The sequence below is a fragment of the Lissotriton vulgaris genome, chromosome 6 (genome assembly GCF_964263255.1).
Source record: "Lissotriton vulgaris chromosome 6, aLisVul1.2, whole genome shotgun sequence".
NCBI lineage: Eukaryota > Metazoa > Chordata > Amphibia > Caudata > Salamandridae > Lissotriton > Lissotriton vulgaris.
Window position 1 is genome coordinate 1,058,037,770 of NC_141694.1, and position 18,578 is coordinate 1,058,056,347.

General features: G+C 48.1%; 1 protein-coding gene across 4 annotated transcripts in view; it reads left to right on the plus strand.

Annotated features, from left to right (window-relative positions):
* SPAST (spastin) overlaps positions 1–18,578 on the plus strand; it is a 660,914-nt gene that overhangs the window by 522,302 nt on the left and 120,034 nt on the right. For all 4 annotated transcript variants that reach the window (XM_086927121.1, XM_086927120.1, XM_086927118.1 and 1 more), the window contains one exon: positions 3,292–3,334. In XM_086927121.1, coding sequence (XP_086783247.1) covers positions 3,292–3,334 — 43 coding nt within the window. The remainder of the gene's footprint in view (positions 1–3,291; positions 3,335–18,578) is intronic.

Consider the following 18,578-nt stretch of genomic DNA (forward strand, 5'->3'; position numbering starts at 1 on the left):
TGTGTACTTGTAACATCCTGAAGGAAAGTGGGGTCGCTGCACTGCCCGACAGCCACGTCCTTAGGCATCTTGTGTAAACGGCCCATCTGCATCGCCCAAGCAACGTTTCAGTCATCATCTCCCACACTTTGCACTGAGGGTGCCCACTGTGTCGCACTGACCTGTGCTAGAAGTTTCAGGCTATCGTCCCAGCCCCGTGCAATGGGAAACTTACGTAGGCCAGCTGTTTATTCCCTGTGAAGAATAGTGCTCTCAGTTTTCTAGAGATTATAACCAGTGGAGTACCTCTGGAGGTTCTTTGTGTTTCCATCTCCTGGTTATTAATCGTTTTGCAGTGATTAAACCTAAATCACAGAATCTAGAGCTGACTTTATTAGCTTTTGTGCGTTTGTAAAACCCCAAGATGCAGACTTCCCATGTGTGTGGCACTTCGGTATTAATGCTATTGGTAAGAGTTTCCGTAATTGTGCGCCAATAAGAGTGAAGCTGAGGGCAGGACCATAACATGTGCAGTAGGTCAGCGTCTAGTAAATTACATCTCGGGCAAGCTGAAGTGGCAACATTAAAATACTTAATAATCTTGTCTAGCGAGAGATACGCTCTGTGCAATATGTATGTTTGTATGAGTTTGAAACAGGAGGTACGTGGTATATGCGTGGCACTGGCCAGGACACGTTCTCAATCTTTATCTGCCCAGAGCTGACCCCTATCTTCAGTCCATCTCGCCCGGAGACTCTGCAGTGGCTTTACCACCTGTGTAAGTAGGGCCTGCACTAGCCAGTGGATCACATGTGACCCCTCTCCCATCACATGTAGATATTGCAACAACTGGTGCGTTTGTGGCTCAGTTGCCAGATCCCCCCAGTGTAGCTTCAACGTCCGTATGATGGCTGCGTATATGAGAAACTGGCCCACTGGCAAGTCTGTATCTATTGTCAGTGTTTTGAAAGACATCAAGGCACCATCCATATATAAATCTCCCAGTGTCTCCACTCCCACCTCAATCCAGGGCAGCAACGCTATGTCCGTTACAAAATCCCTGCCCCGGGGCGTGCCAACCAGTGGCAGTATCGGAGCGTAAGGAATAGTATGTTTCGTGAGTTGGAGGCTTCTACGGTAGCATCTATAAGCCAATTCCATGTGTAACTGTGTCGGGCGGGGAAGTTTTGCCAGTGGATGGAGTAAGCTGTAGATTTGTGTCTGTGTCCATATACGCGTCGCAGTGGCGGTATCCGCTAGGTTTTTGCCGCTGAGCCACCGTGCAACCCACTGCAGCTGCGCAGCTAGGTAATACAATTCTAGATGAGGTACTGCCAAGCCCCCACGTTCCGGTGGCGCGTAATGCTATTCTGGGCCGTCCCGCATTCCATATTAGACCCCTGAGTAATCCCTCCAGTTCCCGAAATAGCTGTGCCGAGACCTATACTGGCAAATTCGCAAAATAGTACAATAGCCTGGGTAATACTATCATTTTTGTTAGGGTGACACGACTCATCACATTCAGGGGCAGAGTCTTCCAAAATTGTATCTGCACCCGTATGGAGGAGATGGCGCGTACTAGGTTGCCTTCCATTATATCCGCAGGGGATCTGTAAATGTATATGCCCAGATATCGAAACGTTGTCGGGTACCAGGCAAGCGCCGCACATTGATGGTTATGTCAGTTGCGCCCACACCCTCGCCAAAAGAATAAGCACCCGATTTGGCCCAGTTCACCTTGAGCCCTGAGACTCCCTCAAACCGACGGAATATGTCAGATATGGTCGGCGGTATGTCATGCAAATCTTTCATGTACAGCAACAGATCATCCGCGTATAGGGACACCGCATGGAGACCATCTACCGGGGGATGCCCCAGTCTGCACCACTGTCTCGTAATAGGGCCGCCAGGGGCTCTATAGCAAGGGAAAAGACTAATGGGGACAAAGGGCATTCTTGCCTAATTCCGCGTCTGACACTGATTACATCTGACATGAGCTTGCCTGTGGGGGCCCGCACTGTGGGTTGCTGGTACAATAACTGTACCATTATAACTTTCAAAGCTTCATATGTGACCCTCCCTCTTCCCTGTTAAGGCTCACCATCTTTTCATTTATTTACACTCTTGCTAGAAATCTGAGGTATGGTGGCTCTGCAGGGGATTAGTGCTTCAGGGTCTCTGCTCTGACCAGTTGAAGTTTGGATCCATTAAAACAATGTGAGTTGTCTATTGTTTTTCGTGTCATTATTAATGCTAATGTATTTAATACTGCTTATATTACTGTTACCTTGGGACTCCCACCATGACGACGGAGAAGCTTCAAGCATATTCATCTATAACATATATCAATACTAGAGAACCACAGTATACCAGTAAAGTAACTTGTTTATTCTGAACTGCACCACTCGGCTCAGAAATATGGGCTCATAAGAGCTGCTATATTCTCTTTACATACTTATTGTGTGGGTGAAGGTTTGTCTACACAGTCAGATTTCATTGCTTAAATCTGATCAGTATGGGCTGTATATTGTGTCCTAAAGGAAACCATCCACTTTCTTTGCAGTGCACACCTAATAATTATTACTCCTTGCCCTCAATTTTATAATGTGGTGCAGAGTCTTGCACTGAACAATCAAGTCTTCTTCCTATGGTGGACAATTGTAGTATTTTATTAAACACTAGCAATCAGATGCAACAAGAGGGACGTCTCCCCATTCAGATATTGCATTTATTTGTTGATAAAGAGACCTGTCCGATTCTAAGAAAGTCTTGCATAGTTAGCAGGAGTGGGCATCACTGAGTAATGAGGCATCTACTCTCTAGCATATCAGCCAATTTACTTATTGATCTTTTATATCGCATCTGACACCCAGTAGAGCATGGATTATTCTGTGATTTCAGTCTGCTAACTGTAATATAGCACACATTAACTTCTTAAAAGCATTCTTGGCATGCAATTACCTTATTAAAATGGATAATATGCATCACATAATTATCAAGTAACTTTAAAAATACTGCTCTAATGTGGTTCAAAATCGTAATTGCAGGACAAGGAATGGTGGTTTATCCGACCATATCCATTCTCATGTTCAGAAACTTCTAAAAAGAAATTGGTATTCAAAGATCAGAATTACCTGGAAGCTTCCCAAACTTAGTTTGCTGTTACGCTGCCTTCACGCTAATCTGTAAATGTAAGTACTTTTTCATGGGACGCACAAAAGAGTAGCCACAATGCACACTTCTTTTCGCTTGCAATAATTTGTGGGTTTTGTCTGACTGTTGCTTATATATATTTTCTGTTTTGTTTTATAGGAGATTCACAAAGAGGGTGTATGTATCTCTGCCAAGTGAAGAGGTAGGTGTGCCTCATTGGGTGATTCTGCCACTCAGTTTTGTCCCTTTTGTTAATTTGTTAATATTCTAATAAGCTGCATAGAAAAACGAATATACTTCCTGTGTGGTTACAGTTGCTTTGTTCAACCACACTGTCCATAAATATGATATGACCAGCTTATTGTGATGGCAGTTTGCTCTCTAGCGCATACATGGGATGTATCACAGAATCATGCACGCCTTTACCACGCATAAGCCTTTACCACTTATGCCTTTACAACGAAAATGTAAGTGTATATATATATATATATATATATATATATATATATATAATCCACCAAATTGTTCATTTAACAAGTGCACACTTTGCACGGCCGGTGCAGGACAGCAGAGATAAACATCCCCACAAGAATATTTTCACCAAGAAAAGATTAATGTCCGCACTCGCTCAATACATGTATTGAGCGAGTGCGTACATTAATCTTTTCTTGGTGAAAATATATATATATATATATATATTACAAATCAAGCCAGAACAGGGTCCTTCCTGAATCACTCCCAAAGTCAGGTGGCGCAAAGAACCGGCAGAGCCCCAACGCCGGTAGACATCAACTCCAAAACCACAAATAATTCCAATGCGCACTCAGAGAAGGAAAAGATTTCACCAGTTTATTCCAAAATTATCGCTAAGCGTTTCGACACCCGGCGGTGTCTTGATCACACGATACTTTTGCGTGAAACACAAGCGTGCATAAATAAAGTTTCAACATACACAGTGTAAACATAGACAAAGTACAAAATACCCGTACAATGTATCTGTAAATAGAAGCGCCATCTTGGAAGGGAGAACACAAAAGGGGTTTTGACAGCATATACGCCGTATAAACCTTTCATTAATGTGTAATATATTTTACTAGACATTGGGACGAACATCATGTGTTAGGTGAACATAAAAGTTGATTTAACACACGCCCATGATAACTTGTATAGGCGACTAATTGCTCAAATAAAGAGTTACATTGTGCCCGATTACACCTTGCGGACCGGAATAGATTATACGTCCGAATTTATTGCGGCCGCAGTAGACAGATTAAGATGTCTACAAGCCGTTGCTGTAAGTGTAATGCATGTGTAAATTTCCCAAGACAGTAGTGAGCTACCATATCCTATGGCCAAAAGTATTGAACCCACTTGGTTGGGCACATTTCTATTCAGGCGCATGCATGTGCTCGATTTGTGTAAACAATTATGCTCTCGGACTAGTGCCCGAATACTTGCAAATTACTACAATGTAGTCCTTCCCGTTAGGTGGCTAAAAACAACAGATACCATTGTTTCATGACAAGACTCACAATTACAAAAAAAAGTGCAAGAAAAAGTAATTAAACATATACATAATGATTAAACACAGGACTGGCTTGAAACAGTCTCACACTGTGGTTTGCTATGTGCTTAAATCAATTCTCATCTTATAACCTTCAGCTGTTAATTCTTATGAAGAAAAGAAGGTATATATATGTATATGAAAAGGGAAAAATGATGAAATGAATCCTGCATCTCATACAAATAAGTTTCAGAAAAAGTCCCTTCTTGTTCCTCCTGCATAACATAAACAGAGGTGCAAATACCTGGTACAAGCAGAAAATACAACATCAACCAATTCCTAACATGCAGCAGCACTTATGTTGTTTATGTTCTTGAATGTCCGTGCAAACTGAACTATGTGGAGAGTACTGTATGCATGGCAAAAAAGCGGGTACAAGAACATCTCCGGGCCATCACCAACATCGATGTGACTTATCCCATAGCACGACATTTCCAAGTTCACCATCAGTCCAACAATGCCTTGCTCAGATATTTTGCACTAGAACAAGTGAACATAAGCAAAAGAGGGGGCAATAGACTCCTAGCCCTACGAAAAAGAGAATCCAAATGGATTATGGAGCTTGAGACTAGATCCCCTGGGGGGCACAATTTGGACGAAGAATTAGCCACTCACCTTCATGAAATCTAATAGGTAGTGACACCACAGTGTAACGAGCTGCGAATCTGGTTACAGTAAATGTAAATATAATGGTGTGAGTTTGCAAAATGCAAGATTTTGTGTAATGTTTTTAAACTTTTTACTTCTCATTTCTAAACTTTTTCTTTTTATTTCGGTTTATGTTATGCAGGAGGAACAAGAAGAGACTTTTTCTGAAACTTATTTGGATGAGATGCAGGATTCATTTCATCATTTTTCCCTTTTCTTATACGTATATATACCTTCTTTTCTTCATAAGAATTAACTGCTGAAGGTTATAAGATGAGAATTGATTTGAGCACATAGCAAACCACAGTGTGAGACTGTTTCAAGCCAGTCCTGTGTTTAATCATTAGGTATATGTTTAATTACTTTTTCTTTCACTTTTTTTTGTAATTGTGAGTCTTGTCATGAAACAATGGTATCTGTTGTTTTTAGCCACCTAACGGGAAGGACTACATTGTAGTAATTTGCAAGTATACGGGCACTAGTCCGAGAGCATAATTGTTTACACAAATCGAGCACATGCATGCGCCTGAATAGAAATGTGCCCAACCAAGTGGGTTCAATACTTTTGCCCATAGGATATGGTAGCTCACTACTGTCTTGGGAATTTCACACATGCATTACACTTGCAGCGACGGCTTGTGGACATCTTAATCTGTCTACTGCGGCCGCAATAAATTCGGACGTATAATCTATTCCGGTCCGCAAGGTGTAATCGGGCACAATGTAACTCTTTATTTGAGCAATTAGTAGCCTATACAAGTTATCATGGGCGTGTGTTAAATCAACTTTTATGTTCACCTAACACATGATGTTCGTCGCAATGTGTAGTAAAATATATTACACATTAATGAAAAGTTTATACGGCGCAAATGCTGTCAAAACCCCTTTTGTGTTCTCCCTTCCAAGATGGCGCTTCTATTTACAGATACATTGTACTGGTATTTTGTACTTTGTCTATGTTTACACTGTGTATGTTGAAACTTTATTTATGCACGCTTGTGTTTCACGCAAAAGTATTGTGTGATCAAGACACCGCCGGGTGTCGAAACGCGTAGCGATAATTTGGGAATAAACTGGTGAAATCTTTTCCTTCTCTGAGTGCGCATTGGAATTCTTTATATATATTCCAAAAGAATTACCTTATCGACCCTTAAAAATACCATTTCCCACCCCTAAAAACTCTTCCCACCCAATACCCCTACCCGCCCCCAAAAATACTCCTACCACCCAATACCCCTTGCCCACCTCTAAACCCTAAAGATACCTTTACCACCCACCCTCAACCCTAGAAATACCCCTACTACCCAATACCCTTACCCACCCACCCGCTAAACCATAAAAACAACCTTACCACCGAATGCCCTTACCCACCCCTAAACGCTAAAAATCCCCTGATCACCCAATACCCTTACCCACTCCTAAACCCTAAAAACAACCTTACCACCCAATACCTTTACCTACCTCTAAACCCTAAAAACACCATTACCACCCAGTCGCCTTAACCCACCCTAAAAATACCCTTACCTGCCCCAAATCCTAAAAAACACCCTTACCACCCAATACCCCTACACACCCTATACTATAGAAAATACCCTTACCACCCAGTACCCTTACCCACCCCTAAAACACTCTTACCACCCAGTACTCTTACAATGCCCTAAACCTTAAAAACACCTGTAATGAATGGGATTTCTCACCAATAAGCCACACCCAAACCCTGCACTCCCACTTTGGAGGCAAATATACCACTGCACCTTTAAATAATATATGTTTGTGCAACACTCCCAAAAGACGAGGCAAATACCCAGCACCCCCCTTAAGGCAAGGTAAGAAAACAAATACAGGTGCATTTAAAACACACACGAGTTTATTAATGCAACATTTTAAAACGGTAGGCCAAATATATCAGTAAATGCAGATTCCCAAGTGTCCAATGACTCAAATGAATAATTAGAATAAAATGCAGTATATACAAATAGCAAAGAGTAGAACATACATATATAAAATGGTTAGGAACATCTCACCGTAACATTTGCATCATCCTTGCCAACTCAAGCTGGGGGAAGCCCATCACCAGCCCAGGAAGGAGTTCAATCAGGACTCAAGTTCCGTCACCTCCACAGCAATACGTCTATTCTGTGGTGAACTTCCACCTGGCCCCCAAAGGCTCCTAGCTTTAATACCATTACTCAACATGAGACAAAGCTTCTAGAAAACCTCGCCCCCTTCTCATGAGAAAGAATGGAGCTGGCTGTACCAGTCTGCGTCAAGGCCAAGACGGAGGCTCGCCAAGCTCCGGTGTTTTGACTTTGAGGCAGAGTTGCACATTCTATAGATAATATCCAGTTCACTCTGGTCAGTGAAGAGCGAAAAACAAGTGAAGAGCAGAAACCTGCCCTCCCCACTTTGCAGCTACGTGCAATCAGCAAGGCAAAGCCAGAAAACAAGATGACATGAGGCCATGTCAAAGCCAATAGTTAGAAAAACATAATATAAATGTACTGTTCTACTCCGTGACCGCTCCCACTGAAAGACAGCAAGATTACAAGACAGAAGAGGAGCAGACATATGCAGGACCGTCTTACATTAAGGCTAGGGTAAAATATAACGCTAACGTCAGTTAAAATGGTGGTAGTCGAAGGTCATCATAGGATGCCCAACTACAAGAGTGACTCTTTCACTACATTACACCCCATGACCTTTGACTATCATCATTTACATATATCAAAAACCATACCTCCTAACTTAAAAAATACAACTACGAGTGGAAAACGACATTTCCTAAATACATGTTGAAGCAATAACTCTTGTGCTGAACTGAAAGCACAAGTATAATACTGTGAAAACGTAAAAGCATGTAATAATCATTTCAAAGCATGTAGAAATAACACAAAATGGAGTCAGTTATGTAAAACGGGGTCAATGGCCAATACATCTTTCCCTCACTTATAACGGTCCATCCCTTGACTCCTATAACATATCGGTCTAAAATCAACTGCCTGGGTACGAAGCATAGACAAGAGATTAGGCACACACTGAACAAAGCAACATAAAGATATTAGGATACATATAGCTAATGCTATCCCACCTAGAACAGAGCGAAGTTTACCAAAATCTGGCAACCACCCAAACAACCAATCCCACCATCCATGTGAGATTGAATTGATTTAGAATGATCTGAAAGATTGAAGCAACACATTCCCTCAAAGTCTGAACATCCATGATCATGTTTCAAGATTAAATAATCAATAGCGGCTCTGTTCTGCAATATTGCTTTTCGTGCCCCCCGTTCTTTCTAATAATAATTCTGCTAAGGCAATTGATGTATGATTCATATTTTTCAACATAAGACATGCTAATTCACTAACAGTTCTAGAATTATAAATGGCTAGGCCTGGAATTCCTACTATTGAAGCAGCTAAACTAATATATTCAGACTTGGATAACAAATGCACTTCAGAGTCACAATGTTCATTAAGCTGAACAGCTTCTCTCGTATTTCGTGCATGTGATGCTGGATCTAATGGAAACTTCATCAGACCTAATCTAGTAAAAGCAAACGGTCCCCCTGTGGTATTCGCTTGAATATACGTATAGGTAACGTTACCACATGAGAATAGCCACCCTGTAGGCAGTTTGACATGCCTGAAATGACTAGCATTTGAAAAAGGGGGTCCCAGTTGATACAATATCAAAAGCACAAAATCACAGTTCATAGAATATAAACAATAAGGGACTTCATGAGAAAAGGAATTTACTTGGAGAGGTGTTATTTAATATACATCCTCATTTAGAAATTAATTACCATTATTTCACAACAGCACAGATAAAGACATTTACTAATTGCCCAAGAGAAGGGGGGCATGGGAAGGAAGGAAAGGTGAGAAGGGGGAATGTGTTCAGGTTAGTGCAGAAATCAGATTAGTTGCAAAGAGGTATAATAAGTGGTCTCATATACATTCAACATTGGGTACCACTTGGACATATATACATTGTCATTCACGTATTTTTGGACTCAAAATAATCCTATCCCATTCTCAGCTACCACGGCCAAACATGATCCGTTGTTGATGGGTAGGGACAAACAAGGGTGTGTCGACGTTTCGACCCCAGGAGTGTAGGCGACGTTGTTGCCCTACAGCGGGGTCTTCCTCAGGACAGGTGGTGGTGGGGTGTCGGGGTGGTGTAGAAGGGCACCTATAGGGAGAGACTATTTAGTGTTGGGAAACTTACTTATTATATTAAAAAGGGGGGGGCTATGCAAGCCACACCATATTACCTACAAAAGCACGGTGATTCACGTGACTCCGTCTAGCAAAGGTGATGGGCCCAAGGGCTCCTGATTGTAAGAGAGCGTGAACCTAAAAAGAAATTAGGCTACAGTCAGGTTGTGGGCATTGGTAAAGTAAGTTCCACAACAAAAAATTGGTACTATTTACAAATTTACAGAAGTGCTTAGATTCAAAAGCATCAAACACGATCCAGCCGGGTTAAAAACTAGAGCAATACCACACATCAGAGGACGAACCAAACCGACAGACAGCGGGATAAGCCCTGATCGTTCTGACATTTAGAATATCACTGGTCAAGAACGAAAAATCGACCCCAATAGCATATCATTTACACATATAATCTCATGTTTGGCCAAGGCTCACCGGTTCAAGTTACTCCCTCTTAGGATGTCTTTTCAAAATACGCTTCCTTTAAAAAACGCGATGTTCTATACACATTCCTAAACCGGAGCCAACTTTGGTTACCAGCGAGGATTCACTCCGCCGGTTTATCTATTTTTAGTTCGGTGAGTCGAGAACACACTGTGGGTGAATACCGTATGCGCTTTTGAAGCACGGGGTGTATCTGAAAGAAACACGTTAGTGTTAGATTCCTTACCTTAGAATATCCCCAGGCGTCAGTCTGGATCCGGAAACGTTTGCGTAGCAGTACCCCTGCGCGTCGGTAGGCGTCGTCTGCAGGCGTCCCCTGCGGCTCCGCGTCCGTCGTTGGCGTCGTGCGCCGTGATGACGTCGCTGGAGTATATAGACGCCGCCTCCGCGCGCTGACGTCAGTTCTTCTTTTTTCCGCGCCAGTAAGCGCAGATCCGAAGAGCAGTACTCCGGTCTTTTGACCAAGTTATTGGATTGTTATTTCTCTCTTGTGCCTGGTAGGATGCCTGGTTTCAAGCACTGTGATGACTGTGAACGCACGATGTCGGTCACGGACCATCACCGCCTCTGTCTCCGGTGCCTGGGCCCCGACCACGACGTGGACTCCTGCGTCGACTGCCGGGCTCTCACCAACAAGGCTAGGCGGGAGCGGTCCCGCAAGCTACTGGAGCTCCGGGTGTCGGCCCCACGTCGGGACCGGGAGCGGTCCCGGTCCGGCCGGAGGTCGAGAGAGCGTTCGAGGGAGCGGTCGCGGAGCCGCGCCGAGCGCTCCGGAAGTCGGCACCATTTGTCGGGCTCATCAGGTAAGAAGCACAAGAAGTCGGGGCGTCGTCATCGTACCCCCGACTCCCCCTGACGCTCGCGCGACGCGGCCGGGGGTTCGGGTGAACCCAACTCCGCGGCTCCGCGAGAGTCGCCGGCGCGGCCTGCCCCATACCCTCCGGTCCCTGGGCACGGTGCGACGCCTGAGGAGATTGAGGCGTTCCTCTTGGCCATGAGGGCGCTCAGTTCTCCGACGGGGCCTACGGCGCCTTCGGGCCCAGTGCTACCGTCCGGGGGCCCTGACGGGTCGGGTGTCCCTGGCTCGACGCCATCGGGTGCTTCGGCCCCGGTGCCGCCGACGGCTCCGACCCCGGCGCCGCAAGGGCCTTCGGGGTCGACGCCGGCTGGTCTTCCGGCTGGTTCGGCGCCGATTCCATCTGGGTTTCCCCCGACGCCGCCCCCGCGCGGTGCCGGTTCTCCTGTGCCGGCCTCGGCCGGCGCGCGGGGCTCCGGCTCCGGGCGGCGCCGTCCTCATTCCTCCCCCGAATCCGGACGCGGAGTCGGGCCGGCGTCGATCGACGCCGGGCTCGACGCCGATGGGGCCTGTGAACCCCGAGGAGCCGGTCTACATCGTTGACTCCGAGTATGGAGATGATGAAGAGTACGGGGAAGGTTGGGAGGGGTCTGAGGACCCTCTGTCACGTGAGTGCCAGTATGACCCGGACTGGACAGGTGATTTGGGGGATGCCAGTGGTCTGGACGACTCTCCTAACCCTGGTTTTGTCTCTCCTCCTTCTGTGGAGTCGGTGGAGGGTGCTGCATATTCAGTGGTGCTGATGAGGGCTGCCAAGGCCTTACACCTTGAGCTCCCCGTCGCGGCCGTGAGGCCTAACATCCTCACTGAGGTCTTCAAACCGCAGTCATGCCCACAGGAGCCACTGCTGCCGTTTAACGAAGCCTTGTCAGACGTTCTGTTGGGCACGTGGTCCAGGCCCGCTTCAGGTTCGCCTGTTGATCGGAACGTGACCAGACGCCACCGTCCTTGTCCGGACGACCCCAAATTCCTGTCCGCCCATCCCACTCCCGAGAGCCTGGTGATCCAGGCCTCTACCTCCCAGACCGCATTCCCGTCGGCCCCGCCCGATCAGGAATCCAAGAGGTATGACCAGTATGGTAAGAAGGTCTTCTCGTCCCTGAGTCTGGGACTGCGGTCTTGCAACACCGCGTGCCTCTTGGGCCGCTACACCCACTCTGTGTGGGACACGGTCGCGGAAGTGCTGCCAGAATGCCCCATGGAGGTGCGGGCAAAGCTCGGCAAGGCTGTGGCTGAGGGCCGAGACGCAGCTAAATATTCCATACGGTGTGGTCTTGATACGACCGACTCGCTGGGCAGAGCTATGTCAACGACGGTGGCGATTCGTCGCCACGCCTGGCTGAGATCCGCCAACTTTTCGGCAGACGTCCAAAATGCCTTGATGGACATGCCGTTCGATGGCTGTCGCCTCTTTGGTGACAAGGCGGACCACGCGCTGGAACGCTTCAAGGACTCCAGGGTCACGGCCAAGTCCTTGGGTCTTTCGACCCAGCGCCAGCAAACGGGTTCGTTTCGCCCCTTTCGTGGCCAAGGAAGGGGCGTCCCCACACGTGCTGCCAGCCACGCACCGCAACAATCTTTTCAACGCGGTGGCGGCCGTGGAAACCGCCGTGGAGGCGGTCGGGGTCAACGGCGGGGTCAGGCCACACCTCCCCCCGCAGCATCTGCCTCCAAATCCTCCTAGTCCGTGCTTTCGGCCCCATGTGACGCCAGTGGGTGGCAGGGTTCGCCATCACCACGCTCACTGGCGCACAATTACATCGGACAGGTGGGTGCTGCAACTCGTCCGAAGGGGCTACTCCCTCCCCTTTGAGACTGCTCCTCCAGCCATGCCACCGCAGAACCACCGTGTGTCGGGGGACCACTTGACACTTCTGCAGGAGGAAGTTACGGCCCTCTTGGCCAAGGGGGCCATCGAGCGCGTTCCTGGGCCAGAAGTAGGGCGTGGTTGCTATTCCCACTACTTTCTGGTACCCAAGAAAGACAAGGGGGGCCTACGTCCTATCTTGGATCTAAGGAACGTCAACGGCTTCCTCCGGAAGGAGAAGTTCAAGATGTTGACGTTAGCTCAGGTCTTGGCTGCTCTAGACCCACAAGACTGGATGGTAGCGTTGGACTTGCAGGATGCGTATTTTCACATCCCCGTCCTGCCGGCCCACCGGCGTTACCTGCGGTTCACGGTAGGCCAGGAGCACTTTCAGTTTATCGTGCTTCCCTTCGGCCTTACCAGCGCCCCACGGGTGTTCACAAAGGTGATGGCGGTGGTCGCAGCCCATCTGCGCAGGTTAGAGGTTTCAGTCTTCCCCTACCTAGACGACTGGTTGTTGAAGGCGGGCTCGCCCCAGACAGTCGTCCACCACCTTCAGATGGCGGCAGACCTCTTGCACGACCTGGGGTTCTCCATCAATGTGCCGAAATCACACCTGTGTCCCTCTCAAAAGCTCCTTTTCATCGGAGCGGTTCTGGACTCGGCGCAGTTTCGGGTTTATCCTCCGGAACGGCGGGTCCGGGATATACAGGCTTTGATTCCCATCTTTCAGCCGCTATCCCGGGTTTCGGTCAGGTTGACGCTGCGGCTGCTGGGACTGATGGCTTCCTGCATCCTTCTGGTACATCACGCCCGGTGGCGGATGCGGGCTCTGCAGTGGGACCTGAAGTTTCAGTGGGCCCAGCATCAGGGCAACTTGTCCGACCACGTCTTGATCTCGGAGGGCACTGCGAGACAACTGCAGTGGTGGCTTACGGACCGCGATTGGGTCAGAGGCAGATCCCTCTCCCTTCCCCAACCGGAGCACGTTGTCGTGACGGACGCGTCCCTCCAGGGCTGGGGTGGCCACTTGGGAGAGGCAGAGATCAGAGGCATCTGGTCTCCGGCGGAGTCCCGGCTCCATATCAACCTGTTGGAGCTGCGGGCGATTCGTCTAGCACTGAAGGCATTCCTCCCCTTTGTCAACGGGAGTGTAGTGCAGGTGTTCACCGACAACACCACCGCCATGTGGTACTGCAACAAACAGGGCGGAGTGGGGTCGTGGACCCTTTGCCAGGAGGCTCTGCGCCTCTGGCAGTGGCTGGAACGTCAGGGCGTGACTTTGACGGTTCAACACCTGGCGGGCTCTCTGAACGCCAGGGCGGACGAACTCAGCCGTCGGTGCTCGATGGATCACGAATGGCGTCTGAACTCGGACGTGGCGCAAGGCATCTTTCTGCAATGGGGAGAGCCTTGGTTAGATCTATTCGCCACAGAAGAGAACGCGCAATGTCATCAGTTCTGCGCGTTGGAGTTTCCAAGACGGCACTCGCACGGCGACGCCTTTCGGCGCGAGTGGAGTTGCGGTCTGTTATACGCCTTTCCGCCTATACCACTTCTGCCCAGAGTGCTGAAGAAGATCAGGCGCGACCGGGCCCAAGTTATCCTTGTGGCTCCAGACTGGGCTCGAAGGTACTGGTATCCCGAGCTACTCAGCATGTCAGTCGGTCCCCCGATCCGCCTGCCCCTTCAGGAGGACCTTCTGTCGCAGCAGCAGGGGACGGTCCTCCACCCGAACCTGTCCAGTCTCCACCTCCATGCTTGGAGATTGAGCGGCGGCAGTTGAGGCCATTTGACTTGCCTCCTGAAGTCTGTGACGTAATTCTGGCAACCAGGCGTCCCTCCACTAAGTCGGTATATGCCTGTCGGTGGAACAGATTTGTGGCATGGTGCACAGCAAAGGCTGTGGATCCTCTTTCTGCCCCTCTTTCCGAGGTTCTTCTGTTTCTTCTTTCTCTTGCCCAGCAGGGCTCTGCTCTGGGCACTATCAAGGGCTACCTTTCTGCCCTTTCAGCCTTTCTGAGGCTTCCTGATCAGCCTTCTTTGTTCAAGTCCCCGATTGTAACGAGATTCTTGAAGGGCATCACACACATGTATCCACCTGTTCCGTTTGTGATGCCTCAGTGGGACTTGAACCTGGTTCTTACCTTTCTGATGTGTGCTCCCTTCGAGCCCCTTCATTCTTGTCCTCTTCGTCTCCTGACTTTGAAGACGGCTTTCCTGGTTGCCATCACCTCTGCCAGGAGAGTGAGTGAGCTCCAGGCCCTTTCTATCCAACCCCCTTTCCTGTCCATTCATCCTGACAAGGTGGTTCTAAGGACTAGACCTTCTTTCCTGCCCAAAGTAGTTTCTGCTTTTCACATCGGGCAGTCCATCACCCTCCCCTCCTTCTTCCCGCCTCCGCATCCTTCAAAGGATGAAGAGCGGCTCCATCGTCTGGACCCAAAACGTGCGCTTTCATTTTATATGGATCGCACACGCCAGTTCCGGGTGGATGACCAACTGTTTGTTGGCTACGTGGGTGCGAAGAAGGGACGGGCGGTGTGTAAACGAACCATCTCTCGGTGGGTCGTTCTGTGCATCAAAGCGTGTTACTCTTTGGCTCGGAAGGAGCCTCCTGTTGGGCTGAGGGCCCATTCCACTCGGGCCACGGCTGCTACTACTGCCCTGGGCCGGGGAGTCCCTTTGCAGGACATTTGCCAGGCGGCTACGTGGGCCTCGCTGCATACCTTTGCGAGGCACTACTGCCTGGACAGTCAAGTCCGGAGGGATGGCTTCTTTGGCCGTTCTGTCCTCCAGGACTTTCTGGTGTAGGAATGTATTGGTTCGCAGACCCACCACCGGGGTTGGTATTGCTGGGGTATCTATTCTAAGGTAAGGAATCTAACACTAACGTGTTTCTTTCAGATGAACAAGTTACTTACCTTCGGTAACGATATATCTGTAAGAAACATTAGTTAGTGTTAGATTCCTTACCGAACCCACCCATCCTCCCCGTTCTGCGAACTGATACCTAGGGTTAAGGACATCCCTTTCAGGGCCCTAGTTTCAAATGGCACCAGTGTTGGTTCTCTCATGGCTCTGCGTTTTCTGGCGCGGAAAAGCTGTGTACAAAGAACTGACGTCAGCGCGCGGAGGCGGCGTCTATGTACTCCAGCGACGTCATCACGGCGCACGACGCCAACGACGGACGCGGAGCCGCAGGGGACGCCTGCAGACGACGCCTACCGACGCGCAGGGGTACTGCTACGCAAAAGTTTCCGGATCCAGACTGACGCCTGGGGATATTCTAAGGTAAGGAATCTAACACTAACTAATGTTTCTTACAGATATATCGTTACCGAAGGTAAGTAACTTGTTCTTTAGGTTGTAAACGACTCTTTCAACCTTTTGTTCATTGCAGGCCAATGATCTGAACGACATCCGGTTTAGGAATGTGTATCGAACATCGCGTTTTTTAAAGGAAGCGTATTTTGAAAAGACATCCTAAGAGGGAGTAACTTGAACCGGTGGCCAAACATGAGATTATATGTGTAAATGATATGCTATTGGGGTCGATTTTTCGTTCTTGACCAGTGATATTCTAAATGTCAGAACGATCAGGGCTTATCCCGCTGTCTGTCGGTTTGGTTCGTCTTCTGATGTGTGGTATTGTTCTACTTTTTAACCCGGCTGGGTCGTGTTTGATGCTTTTGAATCTAAGCACTTCTGTAAATTTGTAAATAGTACCAATTTTTTGTTGTGGAACTTACTTTACCAATGCCCACAACCTGACTGTAGCCTAATTTCTTTTTAGGTTCACGCTCTCTTACAATTAGGAGCCCTTGGGCCCATCACCTTTGCTAGACGGAGTCACGTGAATCACTGTGCTTTTGTAGGTAATATGGTGTGGCTTGCATAGCCCCCCCCCTTTTTAATATAATAAGTAAGTTTCCCAACACTAAATAGTCTCTCCCTATAGGTGCCCTTCTACACCACCCCGACACCCCACCACCACCTGTCCTGAGGAAGACCCCGCTGTAGGGCAACAACGTCGCCTACACTCCTGGGGTCGAAATGTCGACACACCCTTGTTTGTCCCTACCCATCAACAACGGATCATGTTTGGCCGTGGTAGCTGAGAATGGGATAGGATTATTTTGAGTCCAAAAATACGTGAATGACAATGTATATATGTCCAAGTGGTACCTAATGTTGAATGTATATGAGACCACTTATTATACCTCTTTGCAACTAATCTGATTTCTGCACTAACCTGAACACATTCCCCCTTCTCACCTTTCCTTCCTTCCCACGCCCCCCTTCTCTTGGGCAATTAGTAAATGTCTTTATCTGTGCTGTTGTGAAATAATGGTAATTAATTTCTAAATGAGGATGTATATTAAATAACATCTCTCCAAGTAAATTCCTTTTCTCATGAAGTCCCTTATTGTTTATATTCTATGAACTGTGATTTTGTGCTTTTGATATTATATCAACTGGGACCCCCTTTTTCAAATACTACTGACTACCCAGGTCCCAGTACTGTTGGGTTAACCCTTATATTACAACATGAAATGACTAGCAGCAGATAATACGTGCTTGCACACCATGTTGTTCTGCACATTCTTACAAATGTTGTCATGCATAAAGTTTCTTCTTGCCATGTCATGGTAGGTTGAGTACTGTCAAGTCGTATTTGAGCTCATTTACCATTGATAGTTGAGTCACAAGTTAAATTTGAACAAATGTCGCCTTCAGTAATATTAAACTTAATCACTTGTGTCATGTTCCTCCAATCATTATCAGTAGTTTCTGGACAAAATTGGCAAAACTCATAAGGTGATAGATGAGACCTTACATCATGTTCCTCCACCACCCCGTCTGCATTTCTGACATTAAAAGTCTGCAGAAGCACATCAACCGGGGTAGGTACAGCTACGAGGCACGTGGAAACAATATCCATGGTACTCTTCATATTTGACATGCAGAAGTATGATCTGTTGAAGACTGTCTGTGCAAGGTAAGACCACACATTGTCAGTTCGAGTCAGCAGACCTGTCAATCTGCGCTGTCGGCTGGCCACTTCGGGGTAAGGGGCTCCTCATCCCCCCTGGCCCCATACGACCAAACAGGCTCCTGCGAGCGCAAGCAGAGCACATACACACCATCAATCAATCAGAGAATTTATAAAGCGCACTACATACCCGCGAGGGTCGCAAGGCGGTGGGGGGACGGGGGGTTGGCTGCAGCTAGTGATCGAAGAGCCAGGTCTTGATTAGTCTCTTGAAGGTCTGTGGGTCTTCTGTCTGTCGTAGGAGGAGTGGGAGGGAGTTCCATGTCTTGGCGGCGCGGTGGGAGAAGGACCTGCCCCGGAGGTGGTTCTGTGGATGCGTGGGACGGCGGCCAGTGAGAGGTCGGCGGAGCTGAGTTTCATGTTGGGAACGTAGAATGATAGTCGGTTGTTGAGGTATTCTGGGCCGGTGTTGTGGAGTGCCTTGTGTGCGTGGGTCAGGAGTTTGAAGGTGATTCTTCTGTCGACGGGGAGCCAGTGCAGGTCTCTCAGGTGGGGGATGATGTGGTCTCGGCGGGGGACGTCGAGGATCAGGCGTGCAGAGGAGTTCGGGATTCTTTGAAGTCTGCTGACGAGCTTGGACGGGGCTCAGGCGTAGAGGGCGTTGCCGTAGTTGAGTCTGCGGGTGATGAGGGCGTGGGTGACGGTTTTTCGTGTGTCTGTAGGAACCCACCTGTAGATCTTGCAGAGCGTGTGGAAGCAGGTTGAGGAGACTGTGTTGATTTGGTTGGCCATGGTGAGTTTTGAGTCGGGGATGACTCCCAGGTTGCGTGCATGGTTGGTTGGTGTAGGGGCGGTGCCCAGAGATGTGGGCTACCAGGAGCCGTCCCAGGCTGAGGGGTTGGGTCCGAGGA